This window comes from Thermobia domestica, chromosome 7 (genome assembly GCF_964235325.1).
Source record: "Thermobia domestica chromosome 7, izTheDome1.hap1.1, whole genome shotgun sequence".
NCBI lineage: Eukaryota > Metazoa > Arthropoda > Insecta > Zygentoma > Lepismatidae > Thermobia > Thermobia domestica.
In genome coordinates this window covers 290694931-290718514 of record NC_137460.1, presented here as the reverse complement: position 1 = coordinate 290718514, position 23584 = coordinate 290694931, and the positions used below count along the sequence as shown (strand labels likewise).

Genomic DNA, 23584 nt, shown 5'->3' with positions numbered 1-23584 from the left:
CAACCATTGTATAGTCCAAACAGTTTATAAGATAAGAAAAATCCCTACCCTTTAGATTAAAACATATTTTTTCCGGCAGAAAATTATCTGAAGGTCTAACAATCTTTCAAATGCAGACCAAATCTTAATAGCTCAAAACACTAAAACTTGTTAACCCAATCTCCCCAAACGAAATACTGTCCAGCCCAATAAACTTTCCGTCAAGTCCAGTCACTTGGAAGGGCTTCAACTTGGCACCCCAAAACTTCGTGAAGGTCCAATTATTTTAAATACAGCCCAGATCTTCAACTTTCCTACACTGCTAGCCAGGGGTGTAGCCAAGGGGGGGTCCATCGGGGCCGGGCCCCCCCAAATGGTTTCCTGGCCCCCCCAAATGACCAACTTTTAAAACATCATAGTAAAATTATCTCGCTTCATTCATTTAAAAGTAACAAAGTTTATTGACAATTAATAATTTATGGTAAAATAGTATGGAGAAATATTGTTTTTCCATACTTATCGAAAAATAGTATACTATCTCTTCCTTATACCGATCGAAAAATAGGATACATTTTGTGACAGCAGATTACACAATTTACTGCGATTTATACTTGACAGTTTGAAGACAAACGTTTTAACAAGGTACTTCAAATACAGCCATAAAACAAAGTACTAAACTGATTTGTAACTACAGTATATTTTTATATGCTTTAACAAGTGTTTTAAAAGACATAGAGGATGGAAAATTTGGTGAGAAACAATGCTTTTATTCAATTTGGATTTCATTCGCTCTCTCTTTCATTTCTACCCAGTGTAATAAAATAATTATGTTTTTTTTAGTCACGAATAATAAATAAGTATATTTGTCAGGAAAACGTAAAGAGATTAAGTGAAATTTCAAAGAAAATCAATCTTGTGTAGGTAGGTTCTGTATACAAGGTCTTAAATTTAAATATAAAGGTAACCAAGAAACGTTTTGTTGCTTTTTCACCCACCACCTTCGAACATCGATATGTCACTAACCTGGAAGATGAAAAATAGTCCCCATCAGCATCGACGACCTTCTGAAAACGTTCTGGAAGGCCATGGAATCCATCGCGGTAGAACTTGGTAGACCGTGAAACGAAGAAAGTATCAGGTGCATTTTGGACTTTTACTAGGGATTTGAAATGGCGTCCTCTAACGTGATTGTCCAAAGAATGGAACAGATGATAATCGGACGGTGCAATACGCGGGGAATATAGTGGTTGCAATATTGTTTCCCATCCAAGGCGAAAAATGGTGTCCTGAGTCATCCTAGCCACGTGGGACTTAGCGTTGTCCCGTAAACGAGAACACATTTGCAATTCAGAAGTGCTGGTTCCAGAATTTTGAGTTTTTGTTGAGCACAGCTCAACTGCTGACATTACACAGTTGCATTGATACTCTGACCAGCTGGTAGCAGTTCCCGATGCACGATGCACCAAACACACAGAAGGACCTTCTTCTGGTACAGTGCTGGTTTCGGTTGTTTTGAAAGGGGGCGCGGTGGCTCAGTGGTAGAGCGTTCACCTCCGGTGCTTGGGGTCCCTGGTTCGATCCCAGCTCGCGCCGTGTGGACTTTGTGGTGGACAAACACCGTGCTTGTGGGTTTTCTCGGGGTTCTCCCGTTTCCTCCCACTTTCTTCATTCCACCATTTCACTCATCTCTCATTATCACCGTCTCCTTTAGCCTAACCGGCATAATCGTGGGACGTAAAACTTACAGATTTCATTTCATTTCGGTTGTTTTGAAATCGGTTCATGGGATACTAACCAATGATAACGACGCCGTGGAGCTTCGTATAGGACATACTTTTTATCACATGTTAACGCCCTGTCCAGAAATGGCTCCGAAACAGTAAATAAACACACGCGACTGCCGCGTTGCCTTCTGTCCCGGAGTCAAAATATGAGAGACCCATCGACCCAACTTGTAGTGCTTCACATGTTGATGGATGTGCTGCCGAATGGTTTCTCCACACACTGAATTGTAGTCCCAGTTCCTCTTTGTACATGTGTTGGTCTTCTGGCACGTGGTGTTTTCGGGTGTTTCGTCATCGTCCTTAAACTTGTTAAACCATCGCTGCAATGTCCGCGTCATCACGGCACCCTCACCAAAGGCCTGGCATATGTTCTGTCCCGCTACAGCTGCGTTTGACCTCTATTTGAACTCGTTCAGCATACATGCTCCTATGACGCTCTGTGGAAGTCCCATGTTCCCTCTGTCTTTACGCAAGTTCACGGTGTGTCTGAATTGCCACAACCAGGTAGTATGTTGGATATAACGACAACAACAACTGACTTTCGCCTTATCTCCACTCGCATTCAACTCACGATGTGAGGTCCAATTGAACACAGACCTCCACGAAAAGGGACAGAACTTTCTTGGTTACCTTTATAGTCATGCACAAAAGTATAGCGTTTGGTTCCGGGCAATAGTTCTTGATTAAGCATAATAAAAACTATATTGAATATAATTTACGGATAATAATAATAATAATAATAATAAAAAGAAGAAGAAGAAGCTAAAATAGTGTTTTTAGTTTTTCAGACTAGCAGCAACATATTTTTTTGGCTTTGCACATTGTAGCTGGACCCCCTCAAAAACGACAGCCCCCCCTACACAAACCTGCTGGCTACACCCCTGCTGCTAGCCAATACAAAGTATTGCCAATTTTAGTAAACGTATTTGTCAGAAATGTCCTATTAGTGAGTTGACCCCGACAAAAGAAGCAGGAAAATCACTTTTCAGAGTTTAATAGCCCATATTTCGGAAATTATAATAGCCCAAACGCTAAAAGTTGCTGACCCAAACACCTAAACGAAGTATTATCCAGCCCAATAAAAATCTCGTCTGGCCCAAACACTTGGGGGGGGGGCTAACGTATAGTTGGCCCCTCAAACTTTGTAAGGCAGTAGCTTTGTTTTCAGAGTAGCCCAAGCGATAAAAGTTGCTAGCCCAAACAGCCTAAATGACGTACTTTCTGGCCCAGTAAAGATCTCGTGTAGCCCAAACCTTTCTGGAGCAAACTTCACACAGGCGCTAATAATGTAATCTAACGTAATGTAATGCAATCCAACGAAATATTACCGAGTTCAGTTTATTTTGGTACCTTTTTCGATTTCCAAATTGGTCTGGCGATACAGCAGTAATGCCGTAAGGGCTTCACAAATTTCACGGGCCACAGTACTGCGATCTTGTCCTGACGGTTAGCTATCATTCATGCTTTTTAGTTGTCACCTAATACAGCTTGGTTTGCGTCTTTTGTACTATAATGTTTATGATACATATCCTTACGCAGTTTTTATACGCAAATTATAAAAGAGTTGTATTCTTTTAATAATTATACCTACTTCTGATAGCCCCCTTAAATTTCATTCATACTTAGCGGCGTGTTGTCATATCGCTCAGCACGAATATTCTCAGGGACACTAAGGGGATTAGTGAAAAAATTATAATGTTTCGACAACTATTTGGATTGCTGTGTTTCTACTTGACCTGAAAAGAACAATTTATGATTTAAAGAATATCTTCTTTATTATTCGACATCCAATTTTAAATCTGCGTATTATACGGCAAAAACCTAAAAATTGTTTTGTTGTCCGTTTCATATGTTTTCTGGACTTGTTTTTCTTCTTTAGGTTTTATACTTTTTTTTTTCTTTCCTATGCGTATGATAACATATTCTGTAATGCTCTTTTATGCGTTATAGGCAGCGATATGCTTCTCTCTAGAAAAACTAGGCTAATATGTTTAGAATTGAACGTGAAATGAATAATCTACAATTATTATTCCTATATAATATTGTGAATCTATATGGCATATTCATGGTACGTGATTTATAATAATGGAAAGTTTTTGTGTAATACGTACTGCGGTGAATTGTTATATTGGTTCGCACAACTGGCGAAAATAATCTCGGCAAAATTATAAGAAAACACAGAAATTGTTATTTGAAGATGAAGTAAGAAATTTTTCAGTGTCATGCGATTTCTTATATTACAGTTATTGAACAGTTTGCTTTTAAGGCCTACCTGGTGCGAAAAAAAAAAAAAAAAATTATGATCCTCAACTTATGTCAGAAGTTCGGTTCGGTAATAGTATACATGAGACCGCCCTTGTTTCCGGTGCTCCAGGATACTTCTTACTCTTGCATTACGTAGGGAAACGATGTTATTTCATGTGCAAGTGGTAACAGAACACATAGGAAACCCAGATCATCTTGTATTCACACTCCAATATAAAGTGTGAATACACCCTGATCTGCGTTTCTTCTGTGTTCTATTACCACTTCCACATGAAATACCATTTCCCTACGTAATGCAAGAGTAAGAAGTATCCTGCAGCACAAGACATGCGATATGCGTTAAATCCCCCCCCCCCCACAGTCACATATAAAGTACAAGGGCACTACACATGCACATAGAAAGTACAAGGGCAAATGTGAGGAATAAAAGTAAAAAGACAATAAGGAGCAGAAGGAGCGCAAGACATGCGATATGCGTTAAATCCCCCTTCCCCCCCCACACACACACGCTCATAGATAAAGTACAAGGGCACTACACATGCAGATATAGAGTACAAGGGCATAATGTGTTAAAGTAAAAAGAGAATAAAGAACAGAAAGCATTAAAAAATAGAGTTTAACTCTACAAAAGAACATTCCATTGAAAAGCGAGGAGGAAAAACTGCACCTCGTTTTCCTCCTCGAATTTCCAATGAAACGTGTTTTCCAACAGCGAAACATGTTCCTTTCCCTAAAATAGAACCGCATCCCTATCAATCCTTAAGACAACTTACCGATGCGGAGCAGTACGTGCTCCTGCATCACACCAACAGCACAGCACTTTTTTATTTTATACTTATTTTGACGATCCCACACTTATACAAGAAGCAGTTCACGTGAAACGAAATAACCATTACAATCCTACTTCCATCTTGTTAATGACTTTTTTTCATACCATGCTGCCACCTACCGCTGCTTATGCCAGTGTGTGCAAACCCATCACTAAAAATGACATCTGTGCTTAGAGTTCCAAGATGTAATACGATCAGCGAGGAATTTTCCTCAATTTATACACGTAATTCTAAGCATCATAATTCGCATTCAAATGACCAAAAAACTAAAAGTAAACATAAAAAAAGCAAACTTCGCGTTACGTTCTTTTCATGAAAACCTGTACGCAATGACTCCCAAACTTCCTTTCTGACTGCAAACACCGCTAAGCAATCATGCATGACTTGGTACTACTAGATACACCTCAGACATTTGCACATCAGCAGTCGTGAAGGTAAACAGGACTGAGGAAGAACAACAAAGTATAAGACAACCACGTTTTTTTTTATTTTCGTATCAGTCGGTAAGTAAATGAAAGTGGGTTTGTTACCCCCTATTTAAGTTCGTAGATACTCAATGAATAATCCCTAAAAGTATGATCGTCCAGCTCCTTCTGGAACTGATGCGGTCTTACGTATACTATATCCTTCGGTTCTTTAATTATGATTACAAGTGCGGTTAGAAAAAGGTAATTACGTTTCTTGATCAATATATTCTACAAATGGGAGAATGTTTAGCAGAAGGAATCCGTAAGTACGTTAAAAAAAATTACAGTAAAATGAGCATTTGGTAAATGTTTAGCAGGCGGGATCTAGAAGCACGTAAAAAATTAAAAAAAAAAAATACGGTAGAGATGGAAGATGCAAGTACTTACACCTAACACAACGAAACTAAATCTAACCTATACTAACCTGAAATAATCTAACCTAACTAATTTTAATAGAGATAAGCGAAATTCTTTTTTTTTTTTTTTTTTTTTTTTTTTGACAAGTACGCTGGATTCTTACACTAATATAATCTAACATAAAGCAACCTAACCAATCTTAACTAACCTAATGTGAACAGGAACTACCGAAATTCTAACATATTCTATAGAAAATAACTAGACACCTTCTGTTAAACATTGTCCGGGCATATATTCCGAAGTTGGTCATCCGCCTAGTTTTCGGTAAAAAATGTTTCAATTGGTTCCATTCTGTACAAAGTTTATTATTTAATTCGCAGTATTGCAGAGCGAGCATTAGCTAGTGAAGGCGGCGCAGAGGCTGAGGCTCGCAGGGCACGTTGTTTTCTGTCTTCATTACAGCTAAATGCGAGGGGGGACCTGTGTTCTAGATTCTTGCCGTCATGTTAGTTATGGTCTTGCCGTTACATAACTTTCTTCCAGTTTGTTTTACAGTTATTTGCTTATCGCATTTTCTACAATATATTTGTAGATGCTATAACTTTTACTTACTTTTAATAGATTTTCCTCATTATCACCAACCATGTTTACTATACAAATGTTCATTACATTCCCATAATCTTACCATCAAGTAACCTTGCGCCAAGTAGTTCCCTCCGCTTGCGAAATAGTTCCATGTTTAGATCCGTTTATGTAAAACAACTTTCGCTCTCCTTATACATTATCAAGTACACAAACAAGCAAATTATTAATTACTTCCCGGTAAATTTTCCAAATTTTTCCAGAAACTGACAACCAACTTTGGAACTTAACCCGTAAAATGGATGATGCAAGTACTTAGATCTAACCTAAACCAACTTGGTCTAACCTAATATTAATAGATTTTTTTTTTTTTTGAAAAGTATGCTGGACCCCTACAGTAATTTAATCTAACGATAAACTAACCTAATGAGAAGAGGAATTACGAAAATTGTAACAGTAGTAGGACTGTCCTAAACATTCGCCTGAAAATGCATTCATAACTTTTTCTTTTTTGTTTTTTGCTACAAATTACGCATACAATTATTATAAGAGTGCAAATATTGAATTACAATAAAAGGTACTGAAATGAGCTTTCTGGTGAGTTTTCTCACTTTATTAGGTATAAATAGGAGAAACGATTGTTTTCTTATCCTATAGAGAAGAACAAATAATCAGGAAATTACAAGGCAGTGATCGTATGGTGACCTGAACTTAGAATTGGGCAGTGGTCGTAATCACTTTGGACGTAAACTCTACACATTATGTAAACTTACAATGCGTCAAATAAAGTACGAGTTTGTGCTTAATACAATCCTTCATCTACTGTACTCCATATTAGATATATTATGTTGAACTGAGATCGCCGGTGTCTTTCATTATCGATATATTTTGCAATTCAAGACACAATACGATACTTTAAAGTTAAGTTTCAAAGTTGGTGTGCTGTAAAAATGGTTGGGTCATTTTTAGATTGGAAAAAATGGCAACCTGAAGAATTGGCATTTGGAAAAAATGCCACGAAGGGGAAACAATATGTAAACATGTAACTTATACGCGTAAGAAAGCACTTTCATGGGGCATTTATCCTGCTGTTCTTTCTAAAGTACCTGTTTGGTTTATTGCAATGGCACTTCGATTCTTTACTCAGTTATATGTACTAAGGTTCCCAATAGGATAAATAGTTATAACGGTTGCTTATGCATTGCTTCAGCTGTTGTACGTGAGTTTGAAATAAGCAGTTTACAGCGCAGTTCGAAATAAGCTTGGACATGATGTTCCTATACAAGGATGTTTCTTCCATCTACGATAAAGTAGTTACAGTAAAATTCGAGAATAAGGTTTGTCAGGACTTTTATAATGAAGATATTGAGTTTTCTATGTTCTGCAACCAAATTGATTTACCAAATTGGACTTTCATCTATGTGAAGATGCGTTGCAGGACATGGAATACTTAAAACCGATAGTTCCTCCCGAAGCAGAAAATTCATTATTTTGATTCAATATATATAGGCTCCCTATCCATTTTATGCAGGAGATTAGGAGAGGAAGAAACCATTCGAGTAAGACACATTCCACTACAGTTTCCTCAGCAAAATTGACATGTACATCAGGCTACTCTTGGGGAGAACCGACGCGCAAACAATTTATACAAGGGTTGGAACAATAAGTCTTCCCGACTTACTGGTATATTTTAAACATGATAGAGTACAAGGTGGTTGTTGTTGTATGTACGAGTAATTTATGAGGCTATAGTACGACGAAGCTAACTGTGGATTTGCATTATACGAAATTAGACAAAACAAATTTAAATTATAATGTAGTATTTGTTGAAGCTAAGTTCTGTATATAGCATTACGAATTTGACTACATGATTTGCATTATTAAAATAATAACATATTGTGGTTACTGTTGTTTCACTTAAATTATGTCCTGTATACAGTAAACATCGATCCAGGATTAATAGAAAATGAAAGAAGTACCAAAATATTCGTTTGACAAGGTGAGTAGTAAAGTCAATTTGTTTCTCGAATATTCCAGTACTAATAGTTTGTTTACAAGCCTAGAAATTCTTCAACTAATATATCCAGGAGGTAAGTTTGAGCAATACACTATATTTGAAAACGTTTTCTTATCTGTATATGTTATGTGTTTATATATTGTTTTTCCTTCCTGCCATTTTTTCCGCTCGAGAAACTACCCTTGTCATTCTTTCCGCCGCCCATTTTTACAGTGATACTCCAAAGTTGGTATGTTTCTAGCAAAATTTTGAAAATACCGTAAAGACGTGGATAATTTGCTCGCTTGTATATTTGATGATATGTAACGAAAGTGGAACTTTAGTTTTTGTTATGATTATTATTATTTTCATAAGCAAATATAATCATGTACCTGCTAAGAAAATTGAGAGAACTACTTCGCGCAAGGTTACCGCATAATTGGATTGTGGGAAAGTAACGAGTGTTTGTATTCTGAACATAGCTGTAGGTGTACAGAGATACTCCAGTTGGTATTCTTACGCAGAGATGAAAACTTACACTCTATTAATTTTAACAGAATGAGTGCAAGCTTTCCTAACCCGACACTACCCTACCGTTATTATCCCTTATTTCTTTTACTCTACTCTACCCTACTTTATTATATCCTTTTAAAGTGGTCCTAGAAATTGATGATTTTTAAACTTTCGTAGTTGTTGTTGACGAAAACCAAGCGGACGTTCAACTTCGTAATAAATGCGATACTTTTAGATACACTCCTACATGGTTCCTAGAAAACGGTGTACAACCAAGAAAATAAACAAGTAGAGGTTCAAACCGTAAGAAATAAAGACTCTTGCATCTTCATATTTATGTTCCTGACTGTACATAAATCTACCTGCTGAAGCGCACATTATCACTGCTAGTTCCACCATGGAGAATACTGCACATTAATTAATGTTCTTTTACAGTCAACATTAATCCGTGGTAAATAAAGTGTATCATATTTTAGCCTAGTATTTTATATTTATTTAAGTATAATGCGTTATGAGATTAGTTATATTAAATGTGTATATTCGGTGCATGTTCTGTTGTTTACAAGTGCATGGTTTTGAAGTGCATGTGTTAAAGTTACATCTTCTTTAATGCTTCATTAGTAGGTTTGATATGGAGCATGGTGGCTCAACGCTAGAGCGTTCACTTCTGGTGCCTGAGGTCCTAAATTCAATCCAGGTTATTGCCATGTGAACCATCAAGTGGAGATATGCTATGTGCGTGGGTTTTCTCGTTTCCTTTAACTTCCTTCATTCCACAATTATAACCCTTCTCCGTCATCATCACCTTAGGCTCCGTGCACTACCCTGGTAAGTTAAAAAAAATAAGTAGTAGTAATAACAATAAATTTGACATCTAAGAAAACAAATTTCCTTAAATTACATTAATTGAAACAGAGTTGTAATATTTATCTTAATTTTTTCTACTTTGGCACCCACATTCTCAATTTACATTTTAATATTCATTCTCGCTTTAAAGATGATGAAATATAGAAACTCTGACACGATCTATGTCCCGGTGCACACCATTGAAAACAACATGGTAGTTCGGTTAGTTAGTTGATTTAAAGTTTAACAGCTTGTTCAAGATTGAAGCTATAGATCGGTAGTTTAATATGAGTTCTAAACCACGTGAGATCTTATCTTGGTTCCGAAGTTGCCTTATAGTGTAGGTCAACATTTTATGTACTTTTATTATAATAAGAGATTTTAAGCTTATATTTATTTATTTTTCTTCCTTAGCAATAGTGCGTTCTTGGTTTCGTAGAAAGTGCTAAATCTTTAGTACAGTATTTCACAGATTTTTACATTCATTGGGAATAATAACAATAATACTAACATAACAGATTTGATATTCTTTTAAGCATTACTTTTTATTTGTATTCATTCATTCTTTTATTCATACACTTTCTACATTATCATTCAGAGACCAGTACATAGGACTTATGACTGTTCATATGACACAAAAGCAATGGTTATACGTGGCCTCGTACAATGAGATCAGATAGAAAATATACATCTATGCTGTAAAACAGATGATTATGTGACAATAATTTTACGTTTTTTTTAAATTTTTATTTTATTTTATTATTTTTATTCCGAATTTGAAACAGAGTTTGGAAGTTTATTATATAATTTTCTTTCTATGTGCTGCATCGACTTTTTAGTATTGGTTACCCAGTATCGTATTGTATTTACTTCGTCCTTTTTTTCATACATTTATCACTATTACAATACACATGAAACGAACACGCCATTTCTATATAAATATAAAAGTAAAAAGAACAATAATGATGCCAATTACACAAACTAGATTAATAATTATACATCTTATTATACCTTACATTTTGCATATATATATATATATATATATATAGGATCCTAAAAAGCAATTTGAACAAACCTCGGAAGCTGATTTAGGACACCGAAACCAGCAGAAAAGTCCTATGGAACTTTGATCAGTGAGGGACAGCTTCGCCGATATAAGCTGCCGAAAGCGTGGGAAAATAAATTTCAGAAGGTTGTAACTCAAAAACAACATAATGAAGAGAGTGTGGTTTAGAATATGACACTCGAAGTCATACCTGCTCGATTGAAAAATGTATGTTTCATAAATCCGTAAGATGTGTGTGAGGGATTCCCTATAACCTTGCAAGCAATCCCTAAGTTACTTTGGGGATCCTTTGCATACATCTTGCGGAGGTTTGAAAAATAAATTTTTCAATCGAGCAGATATGGGTTCGAGTGTCATGTTCTAAACCGCATTCCCTATGTTGCGTTGTATTGAATTACAGCTCTCTGAAGTTCATTTTCCCCTGCTCTTGGCATCTTATATCGCCGAAACTATCCCTCACCGACCAAAGTCCCATAGGATTTTTGTGTTGGTTTCGGTGTCAGGAATCAGCTCCCGAAGTTTTTCAAACATCGGTAGAGACTTCTAATATATATATGGTAGAGACTTCTAATATTTTATTGCTATAAGTGGAAATTTCATTGAAAATTGTACTTATTTCTATGTATAATCCATTATTTTATTTATTTATTTATTTACAATTGTAATATATTTCGCCTTTGATTGATTAATAACTGAGTCAATCGAAAGTATGTAATACCTCCATTATTAGAATGTTACTGGAATTACGAATAAATTTAACTTTGTTTTTAATTCTTTAAGAGTTCATTGACATTTTAATCTTAAGTTGAAGTTTGTAACCATTTACAGTCCTTTTTTTAAAAAAAAAAAAAAAAAACTAACATCATTAGATACATGTGCGTGTTCCTCATCTGTATGCATTTATTAAATATATATATATATATATATATATATATATAATTTTGTTTTCCTCGATTGAAGTTTATTATTGTTTCGCTGTTATGTTCAGTTAATTCACTCTTATTCAGAAACACTATAAATTTAAACACACAAAATCGTTTAAATAACGAGAGTATATGTATTAAATTCTATAAATTTAATATGTATTTCGAGAAACCGAACCGTTTTAAAAGTGTAAAGGCGCAGTTGCTCTTCACCGCTGGGGCCCGTTTACCCACTTTGGGATTAATTTTTCAGTTACCAAGCATTTGTTCTTCAGATCAAAATTTATTTAGGATTTCAATTAAAATCCTTGTTTTGTCAGCAATAAGTTTTTTCATTGCACCTTGATTAGGAAGTCTGGACCTTCTTGGCTACTGGTTTAAGAATTAGCCATCCGTTCGGTGCTTATCTGTCTCTTCGAAAATTCTAGAGGTGATTATGTATAAGACATTAGTACCTTCCAAAAAGTAATAGTAATATCTTTGTAACTAGTTGTTAGATTTCAGAAAGCAGCTGAGCTAAAACTGCCGTAGCTGCTTTTGTAAATTGTATAATGTATAAACAGAGAAAAACTGAAATAAATTATATATATAGAGAGAAGTAATACTGAAATGAAATACGAAAGCCTTCGACTTATTTTATCAGGAAATTCTACTAAATAAATTGCATAGTTATGAAATTAGAAACCATCCGAGCTTATAGTTTCCAACGTTGTTTAAGTAACCGAATCCAATATGTTAGTATAGAAACAATCAAATCACATATAAAGCACACTAAACTCAGAGTTCGTTAAGAATTAAGTTTTCTTGTATATATTTTTCCCAGCTTATATTAGTCCTCTTCAAAAAGCATTCTTATCCAAATTGAACTCGAAACAAAACAGTATAAAATATAGAATCAGAAACAGAGAAGGTTTAGGTCATCCAGTCACGATACAAGGAGGTGATTACCTTGTTTTGAGCTAGTTACGGTATCCTACTCATGGAATCTCTGCCCTCAAGATACACTGTTACATATTGTAGAACCCTCAAACAGTTACAGACATTCATTCAGACAAAATGTTCAAATGCTTACAGATCTGGAGTTGTTCTGTTAGATGACATCACTTGTTCATGTAGTTCCAATACCACAATGACTCACATATGTTCCTTACTTAGGTTGGAAATGACTGGAACACACCAATACTGTTCGGAACTTACACTATTCCAGAATGTGGCAAAGAATTGGCGGGAGTTTACCAGCTACTACTACACCAACCACAAACCATTGTTCTCTCCTGGCTTTGATGAATTGGAGATACTTTCGGAGATTGAAATATAACAACTAACAAAATTACTACATATTACGCGATAAAATAAACACTAACAATATTAGATACTAGAACACAACACACATACTGACAACACGAAATATGATTGGATGTATCTACTACGTTAATATTACCTCGAATTATCTCACAGATTGCCATATGTACTCCATGAAACTGATTAGTGTCCGTCCATTTTCCTCAGCAGACTTCGAACCATCAGTTACCCCGAGTATAACCTTGTACAACTGTGAACTCACGGATAGAAGATGAGTTTTCTAGTATCTTGAGACGTCCTTTGCAATTAATAAAAAAGTAAGTGTAACAACAATTCGGTCTATATTATTGTCAGGAAAATATTTTAAACTGGGTCCTTTCCCATATATTTCAATTTATATACCGTTCCCGAATGTTTATTGTTACATAAATAATTTATGCTACGAACTTAGGTTATCCTTTCTCTTTTCCTAGTTTATAGGACTACAATGCTGAACTAAATATACTATAACTCTGCATATGCTAAATATTAGTTTGCTCTTGTTATTTTATCTCATATATGTCTGTATTTCGTTGATGTTAACTCAATGTTCCCAGTAAATCTTCGAAATGCTAGCTTCGTCAAAGTAAACCTGCGGCCCCAAATAATACTAATCTGTAGTGCAAATTCGTCTCAATTGAATTAAAACCAAACTAAACTTAAGCTTTGAGGGTTAAGTGTAACTCTTCTGACACTTTGAATCCAGCTTACTCTTATGACAACTGGAGAGAAAGAACCAGATAATTTCTGGTATTTTAGAAATGAAATATTTATTCTGGATTTATATTATATACATACAAATCACAACACAACCTAATAAAACTCCAATAACTTCATGCAAATATATATCTCGCAACGATCTAAACATAATTTAAAATATTTGCAAGTGTTGCGATGAATCCTAGATTTCGCTAACCATATCAACCTCACTTTCTGTACTCTGACTCTGAATGCTCGAACTAACGTTTCGTACTCTAATATTCCTCATTGTTCTAGATCCATAAACTTTTTGTCGCTACAAAAAACCTTTGAACTTATAAAATGTCATGGATGTTTATTTCTTTATATACGAAATGCATCCGAAATGTAATTTTCCGACGCTTCCTATAGCTAGGAAACCATATGTGGCGCGAAGCGACTGTGTGCAGGTGAGAGAATGAGGTCTTAGCATGGCGCTTTCGCCAACGGATCTTCCCTAATAGTCTCAGTAACGTCGTGGGAGTGGTTGATGATTGACGTTCCTATTCTGTCCTCCGTGGCGTGTAAAGTACGAGCAGTGATAAAGTTTTTGAATGTACAGTGCATAGCTCCGATTGAGATCCGTCGTTAGCTGTGCCAAATATATTGACCTAACGTTATAAGCAAGCAGATGGTGCATTGCTGGTGTAGATAATTTGCAGCAGAACACCAAAACATATATGATGAGGAGCGAGTGGAAGGCCAACCGTCATCACAGACGACCTTGTGGATCTTGTTCAGGAACGCTTCATGCAGAATCGTCGCGTCGCTTCAAAATAACAGAACTCAGCTGTCAGTTCCTGCAGATTGCCCGCTTATTGTTGCACACCATTGTCACTGAGCGCCCGTTGTTCAAAAATTGTGTGCTAAGTATGTGTCGAAGCTACTGACCCCAGAACACGAAGCAAGGTGCATGAGATCAGCATTGACACTTTTGTAACTATACCACGATGAGATGCAAGAGTTTCTCGACCAGGTCACAGGAGATTAAACGTGGGTTGCAGAAAGGGTATTCATGCACATTTTGGAGTCCTGCTGAAAATTGTCTACACCAGCCACGTACCATCTAGTTGCCTATGACGTTAGGGCCGTAGCCCTTCACAGCTGATGATTGATTTCAAGCGGCGTTATCACCTGTGCATTCAAAAACTATTACTGCTCGCACTTTACACATGACGGGAGCTGGAATACGAACGTTCGTCTTCAAACACTGCTACGACGCTACTGACAGCACTAGGGAAATACCGCTGGCTTATGAGCCATGCTAGGATCTTATTCTCTTATGAGTACGCAGTCGCTTCGCGTGATTTACGGTTTCCTGGCTACGGAACGAGTGCGAAAATTACTTTCTGGATGCGCCTCATGCACACACACACACACATATATATATATATATATATATATATATATATATATGTTATATAGATAGATAGATAAATAGATAGCTAGATAGATAGGAACTATTTATGTGCTTCTGACGTGATACGAACGTTTTATCTCCTATTTCTTACACAATATATTGTTTACGAATTTGACTTCTTGCACAATTTTCAAAACAAACACGAAAATATTTTTGGGTACGAGAGCCGGACATACAACGTCCGACAATAAATTGAGTTAAGTAGAAGGAGTCTTGGGGAAGCTTGCTAACTTTCGAAGACTTTTGTTTTTGTTGTTAATGTAAAATTGTATAGAATAGATATGCATAATATTCTTTACATTCCATTTTTGTTGAGATTTTTTTCCAAGTAAGCATTTTTTAATGAAATTATAGTTTATCAATGTTTCACGTACTTGGAAGTGCAGAATGCCGCGAAGGCAAGCTACTGTGAATGAATGGTAAACCGTTCATGGCTGTGGTTTCACTCTAGGCTTTTTAACTTCGTAGTGGGTAATGTCGTATTCATAGATTCAGTCGTGATTCTTATTTTCTTTCCTGAATTCTTTCTCATAATTACTGCTAATACTTATAATCTCATTTACGCCATAACGCATGTAGGACGTTAAAGATATCATTTTTCACACAAACTGAGATTCGAGAGTTCAATTAAAGACTACTGTTGTGCACACTTACGGATGCTCTCTTCGATTATGCTCTTCCACTACAGCAGGCACAAGTTGCGCACCGCTGAGTTGCAATAGGTTTAGGAATGTTACGGATGATAAACGTACCTAAAGTAAATTAGATGATCGTTTCCATAGCTGCAACAAATGTTTTTTGTTCATTTTATAAGAATAATCAACAAAATGTGAAGAATGAAGTATAATAAAAGTATGTCTAACATAGAATTTTTCGTATTTGACCAGTTCAGCCTAAGGAGTTACGATGTTTCATCATGCCAAATTGATTGACTTTCAGTAGCTCTACTTGTACAGTTATACAGTGAAGTCTCGTTAATTTGAACGTGGATAATTCGAAATATTGGATAATTCTAACCGAAGTCCATTCCCCTTGAAAACTATTGAAAACAATAGTAAAAAATCGTGGATAAATCGAACTTTTGAACCCATGTTTTGGATAATTCGAAGTAAATACAGTTGAAAAATTTTAATGTTGGACAGATGTAAACAGAGAAATACAGTTTTAACGTGTTCTCAGTTATCCAGATGCAGCCATAGGGAAGAGTAATACAAAAGATAAATAGAAAATCTATATAGAGATAAAGATGAAGGTGAGTTAGGGAAGAAGTAAAGATAGAGAACGTGTGCCAATCTCATCTTGTTTCTGAATTGGTTGAAAATTTAAGATGAATTATTGATAAAGTCAACCAAATGTTATTAATATCGTATTCCACGCAATACATGAAATTCAAGATTTATTGCCCGTACAAGAACAATCAAATTTAAAAAAATTAGGTTTACAACTTCTTAAAAGTGAGAACAAAATATTCAAATTGTTACTGGTGTTTAATTGTTTGGGATATTCAATGTATGTTGTAGTGTTGTACGTAAATATATTTTCCATTGTACACGTAGTTTGAATTATGTGGAGTCAATGTCATTTGTTAGTTTGCGGTATTCGATCACACAAATAATAAGCTCCTTTAAAGGTAGTCTACACCATATAAATATATTTTTGAAGCACAGTACTTTGGTTTGTTTGTTGTTATATATATGAAAATGAATGTTCTTGGATAACTCGAAGTATTTTCGTGTCCCCTTGGACTTCGAATTAAAAAGAGTCCACTGTATAACTCTGTTGAATCTTGAGTAATAACGCTTTGCAAATAATATACGAAGTCATAATATTCCTTCCTATATGAAATTTCTAGTTATTTTCTAAAAAAATATATCAGTACCTAGTACTCATAATTTCGTTATCTAGGTGGAAACAAATGCAAGAAATTCGTTTTGTTTTTGCAATGGTAGATCTGCTATAAAACTTTGAAGTTCAAAGTAAAGGATTCTTCGTGAAAAGCCCAAGAATCTTCTTTTTAACATATATGAGTAAATTGCGTGAATCATGTGATGAGTTGCACTCCTTTTATGGGAAAAGGAGGCTTTATATGACATAAAAATGCAGTGTGTCTAAGGGAGACGTTAATGATGAGATGGGCGACAGTGGTAAAATCAGGGCCGGATTTAGCATTTTGGCGCCCCTAGGCCCAATAATTTTTCCGCCCCCTAGTCTGGTTGAAGTTACTTTCCTAGAAACCTTTATTAAAAATTATATCAGGCCTATATGTTAATTGCTTAAACACCACTCCACGATGCAATTTTATCATTGCAAGTTTTTTGAGGAATTTACTTGGTTCTGGGCTTAACAAAATACCGTTAATGTATTAACAAAAGATTGGTGAAATGAACTTCAAAATCAGAATGCTTTACTAGCCTGATTTTGTTTTAAATCAATTCAAAGAATATGTTAAGGTATGGCTATTTATTTTTATTTCTAGATATTTTTTTCTCTCGGCCGTGCGCCCCCAGGGAGCTTGCGCCCATAGGCCCGGGCCTATTGGGAAATCCGGCCCTGGGTAGAATAGCGAAAGTAAAGGGAAACTTGTTATTGGATAGATTGAACCAGTGAATTTAAGGAATAGCATGCAAATTTCTAATTCCAGCATTTTTTCTAGTACGTAACTTTAGAGAGGTCGTTTTTGATATGTATTCCACTGTGTACTAACCACAACTTTTCATGACGATTTGTCTGAACGACATTGAAAAGCTGTGGATATTCATGTGCGGTTTAAAATATGTGTAGGTACAGTGAACTTGCAGATAATACCGTTTGGAAGTTTGGAGATAAATTCACGAGCAGCGGAGCGCAACGCATGTTTTGTCAAGTATTGGATCCCCAAGTTCTGTAAAATCTCTAAAAATGTTGCCCTGCTGAAAATCAGTTAATGAAGGACAGACGGCGAACTGTGGAGGACATCTACAACTAAAGTGAGTTCTCGGATGTTACGCAGAACAAATATTTACTGCTCCCTTAACCTCGGAAAGATCAATTCGTTTCTAGCCGGTTTGAGGAGGTGAAGATGTTTCGCATACAATTACCACTGGCGTGGTTACAGGAAACAGTGGTACTAATGGGTAGTTGTTTGATTTTGTGATTATTGTTTGTGAGATATTTATTCCACTGTTCAATGAAGAAACAGAACGGCCATCAAAAGAGTGGTATCATTTCTCTCTACTTGCACCCAATAAATTTCGCGCAGTTCTCTCAAAGCAGAATGTTTGTAATTTTCTGGGAAAAAGGGGAAGTAATTGTAGTTGATTTTCTACCAAAAGTACATATGAATAATAGGAAATATTGTGTGATTTTTGGGGAAGTGATTGCATTCTGCATTCACATCTCGCAAGTTCTGTTTCTCACTCACTGTAACAATGGATCGCTGAGCAGTTTCCTTGAGTGTTTGCAACACGAACACATCGAATCACACCCACCTCCGTCCTCTCTCTCATTGTCTTCTGTATAGCAATATCAAGAACTGCTTTCGGGGTAGGTATTTTCATCCAAAAGCTCGCCAGAACTGTCTTGTCACGTCTCCAACATATACCCAAAAATATTTGCAGATGCTTACGAAAGAAATTCCCATACTCTTGACACTCAGTTTTTTTTTTTATTTTTCAAAAAATTAAAATGTAAAAGGTTACACTGGAACCTATTTTGCAATAACTATTATTTCTCGGATCTCCAGTGAGTTGGTTGGTCCAAGCTGGGTGTTCATTGTATCTCACGAAGTGTACCTCGAAAACCAGTGTCGACGACGCATAAATACAGACAGAGGTTACTTTGAAATGTGAGCGAATGGTTTTAGCAAAATATTCAAAATGACGGAAGTTATGTGTAAACGGTAGTACATTTTGTAAGCAGCTTGCATATTATGGAGAGTGTGTAGTACGTCTCTTTATATTCTAGGGAACATCACATTTGTATCTTCATAATTCACGGAAGATCCTAACATGAACGTTTTCAATTTACATTAGTTCGTAATGAGTCCTTTTTTCCCTTACGTCAAACTCGTAGTATATCTCTTGAAGATTTTATTAGTTTATGTTGAAAATCAATTAGTTACCGGAATGGCTGGTAATGAGTGTTTCATTTATTAGGAATAATATGTAGTAATTATTCATATGTTACGCGAAGATACTTTAGTGAATCTCTTCACGTCTTATAGCAAAATCACTAGTGATTCCCTTAATATCTTACATAAAATTTCCTGTTCGTCTCTTCATATCTTACGGAACAGCCTGTAATCGGATTGGGTGTTATCAAAGATGTCTAGTGAATCCTTACATCTTATGGAATAGCCCCTAATGCGTGCCTTATAAATTAGATAGAAATAGCTTTTTCATATGCTGCAGGAGCATTTAAGGAAGTATGTTCTAGTGAAATTTTCTTGTCTTATGCGAGTCTAAAGCTAGTCCTTTCATATGGTATGCACTATCTAAATGTGTCTCCGACGGAAAGCATCTAGTGAATTCAGTTTTCCAACAAAGAAATGCTTCATAGTTTTTCTTGACGAGGACAAACACAGACCGTTGTGATGGATAGTCAGATAATGTTTTAAGTTTGAGAATGCTTTCAAAGTAATGTTAGATAGGCCAGATTTAAGAGTGCGTGTGTTTGCGTAACACAAAGATACGGCATTAGGTCAAATAGAAAATATTGAATAGTTAAGACAACGAGTAAATATAGTTTTGATAACTGACATTCTCTTCAAATGTTTAACTTGTCGTTGCTATCTAATCTTGAGACAGATGTAGCGAAATAGGAGAATTAAAAAATAAAAGATAAATATAATTATCACTACTGCACATGATCCTAAAATCCTATGATAATACAACTGTAGTCAGAATTGATCATTTTTCATGTTCAAATGGGAATTAGTTACTGCTCTAAAACCACAAAAAAATTCGTAAGGAAGCATTTATCGAATTAAAAAAAAAATATTGTTCGTTTCCAGACTCTTTTGTATATGTGATGTAAATAAATGTCTAATTTTGTTTTAATTATTAAATGTTAAGCAAATATTTCAAGATAGAAAGATAAGTGAAGCCATCCTTTGTTCAGCTAGAGCCACGAAAAGATATATTACATCAGTGTATCATCATCTTCCTGTTAATAATTATCCATTGAATAATCTGTTTCTTTTTTTCAGATGGAAGAGTATACTGAATCATCTGTCAATGTCAATTATTCAATTTTTGCGTTCGTGGAGCAACGAAACACGGATGCAAGAAATCGTAATAATAATGTAGAAAAGAGACGGAAGCGTACACGTGATGGGAAACGGGGTAATGCCGTATTTCCGCTTAACGGGTCCTCATTAAACACAGAAATAAGTGACGTGGAAGTAAAACAGGAAAATTTAGATTTTGATTGCTATTTAACAGATGGTACAAATCTTGCTGGCGTGGAATGTAGAAATGAAGACAATGATACGAATGTAGAAACTAGGTGCATTGCGGAAGTTAAATATTCAACAATTCTTCATTCAGAGGAGAATGCTAATGTACGTGAGATAAATGAGAGCAATAACCATCTCTATGATGAAGATATGGAGCACAGTTCAGTACAACTTGAGACTTTTGATCCAGAAGTCAATGTTAATCCGCCTGAGTCAAATAATGATAATAGCAGACAAAAAAAAGAATGTTTTGAGTTCATTACAGAATGTTCAGTCCCAAGAAACTCCTAATTCAGATCACGATTCTGAAATCAGTGGTGATGATGTTGAACGTTCCATGGCAATGAATGATCTCTTGGATACGCCATTTCCCCCCAGTGTTTCCATGAATGTGGTGGGATCAATAGATGGAGCAGTGACAGAAACTTCAAACGAAATGTGAGTTTACAAGTATACTATTATTTATCATGGTATCTAGTAATACTGCATATTGTATTTAGTATTTTCGTGGAAGGAAAATCTTTTCTCAAGACTGCAAGTTCCGTCCCAGTGCACGCATGTTGTCTTAAGACTTCATTTTCCTTCTATTTTAACTTATTATTTAATTATTTGGTCTAGGAATTAATTCGTGCGGTTTTTAATAAAAATTGAAGCTTTATTTCAAAAACAAAGTAAATGAATACGTTAACAAAAATATTGTCCATCGCTAGCCACTACTTTCTCCCATCTTTCAGGCAATTTACGGATTCCGTGTCGAAAGAATTCCTCATCTTTTGACGCAATCTAATCAAAGATCCATTTTTCGATATTTTCTGAAGAAGTGAACCGCTGTCCAATCAAATCGTTATTCATGCAATCGATCAAGTAGTAGTCAGACGGAGCAGTGTCTGGTAAATATCGCGGGTGGAGTAACACTTTCCATCCGACATTTTCCAAATAGGTTTTGACCGGTTTTGCGACATGTGGTCGAGCGTTATCATCTTGATAAATAAGTTTATTATGCCTGTTATTCCATTCTGGTCGTTTTCAGGCCAGAGCTTGCTTCAAACGCATTAATTGTTGTCGATAGCGGTGTCCATTAATAGTTTTACCAAGTTTCAGAAGTTCATAGTACACCACACGTTTCAAATCCCACCATATATACAGCATAACCTTTGCACAATGAATATCTCGTTTCGGTTGTGAAGGACCTGGTTCACCTTGCTTCACCCAGGCCTTTTTTCGTTTAGGATTCTCGTAATGAATCCACTTCTCATCACCAGTTACAATTCGATGCAAAAATCCCTTCCTTTTCTGTCTTTGAAGCAGCAATTTGCAAACGGTTTTTCTTCTTTCAACGTCTTTCTTTTCAATTCATGTGAAACCCAATAAGACATCTTTTGAATCATTCCTATGGCTTTGAGACGTTTGGAAACTGTTGTTTGCTCAACTCCAAATGCTTCTGCAAGTTCGTCCTGCGTTTGACACGAATCCTGATCAAGCAATGCTCTCAATTCTTCATCTTCAAATTCTTTTGGCTGTCCAAATTGCTTTTGGTCTTCCAAGCTGAAATCACCACCTTTAAACCGTGCAAACCACTTCTGACACGTTCGCTCAGCTACAGCATGGTCACCAAACACTTCCACTAAAATATGATTACTTGCGGTAGCACTTTTCTTCATGTTAAAGCAATGAAGAATAACTCCCCGCAAAAACACTTTATCAGGCACAAAATGCGCCATTTTCAGTTGAAGAAAAAATGTTGTTGTTTCCGCTTCAAGCAACTGACATATACTAAACAAGATGCTCAATGACAGTAGTTTTCAACGCATGTTTGGATCAACGAAACTATGGGACAATAAGCTAGTTACGCCATCTTTTGTAAAACCGCACGAATTAATTCCTAGACCAAATATTACATTTTCATCTATCGTTAGCCTTTCCTATTGTTATAACCCAATTGTAACTAAAGAGTAAAATCAACTTAATGGAACTGCAATCTTGTTTCTGGTGACTGGGACTAATTATATAGTAGAAGCTTGGTGCTATTGTAACCAATTAAAAGTTAAAATGTTAGTACGCTTCTTGTAAATTGGATACTCATAACCCAACGTCGTGTTTATTAGCTGTAAATTTTCTCTCTCTGTTTCCGACATAAGTATGCATTGACTTTGGTGCTCTCTGGGCATTAATTAGTACATCATCGTATTTTATTTTTCTGATATACATTGAGAGAAGAGTTATCATTGACCGGATTGCCTGAAGTTCATTCAGAACGAAAAGTTCTATATTCGTTGTTTACAGTGTGTAAGCTGCAGATCAATTTCTCGGATGGAGTCAAGTTACTGCTCATTGCTTTGCAATCCTTGGTAAGCTCTTTACACTCCATCTGTGATTCAGAGATTGAGCTCCTGATTTCGTTTAAAAAATGACATCAGATAAGAGTTAGTAGCACAGAACGACTGATAAAAATGCCATAACTTCATTAAATACTCCGAATTTTATTACTTTAGAACAACCTTTCTACCTGTTCAATACTAATTAAATCTAGTATGTAACGTTACACACTTTCTGAATAAAATGTTTAAATACTATGCCATTTCTTGTGGAGTATCAAAATGTTTGCTTAACAACAGAGCCCTTAATGATCTATCTTATAATGCTATGATATTAACCAAATTTTCTATTATAATTGAGAAGTAGTTTCGTTAATTCAATCTTACTTCAGAGTTCCGGTCGTTTTTCCTTACTGTACTTCACACGTCTTGTTATAAATTCTCCAGCCTGTTATCTATTGCCCTTTGAAGAAACATTCTCTGATACATGGTATCTTTTCTTTCAGAGGATCTTTCGCCCTCAGAAAATGTATTACACCGTATTCTTTGTCCAACACATGTTCTTCACCATACCAGTTTGCACACAGCCTTTCCATCCGTGCAATATTGAGAAATATTATTCAAATCGTAGCTCAAAATGACATGATGGCGTTCGCAACCACTGAGATGATTGGAAACTTATAACACCTGTTTCGTTTTTCCCATTTGTGCAGTTCATTTGTGCAGTT

At 35.8% G+C, this 23584-nt stretch overlaps 1 protein-coding gene across 8 annotated transcripts in view; it reads left to right on the top strand.

The window, feature by feature from the left end:
- Positions 1 to 23584, top strand: part of LOC145691033 (uncharacterized) — a 104633-nt gene that overhangs the window by 79472 nt on the left and 1577 nt on the right. For 2 of the 8 annotated variants that reach the window (XM_081766619.1, XM_081766605.1), the window contains 2 exons: positions 9395 to 9601; positions 20293 to 20979. In XM_081766619.1, coding sequence (XP_081622745.1) covers positions 9395 to 9485 — 91 coding nt within the window. In that variant the 3' untranslated portion in view covers positions 9486 to 9601; positions 20293 to 20979. Of the gene's footprint in view, positions 1 to 5258; positions 5362 to 9394; positions 9602 to 13117; positions 13228 to 20292; positions 20980 to 23584 lie in introns of those variants that run through there. The other 6 variants (XM_081766618.1, XM_081766610.1, XM_081766607.1 and 3 more) reach the window with 5 other exon arrangements.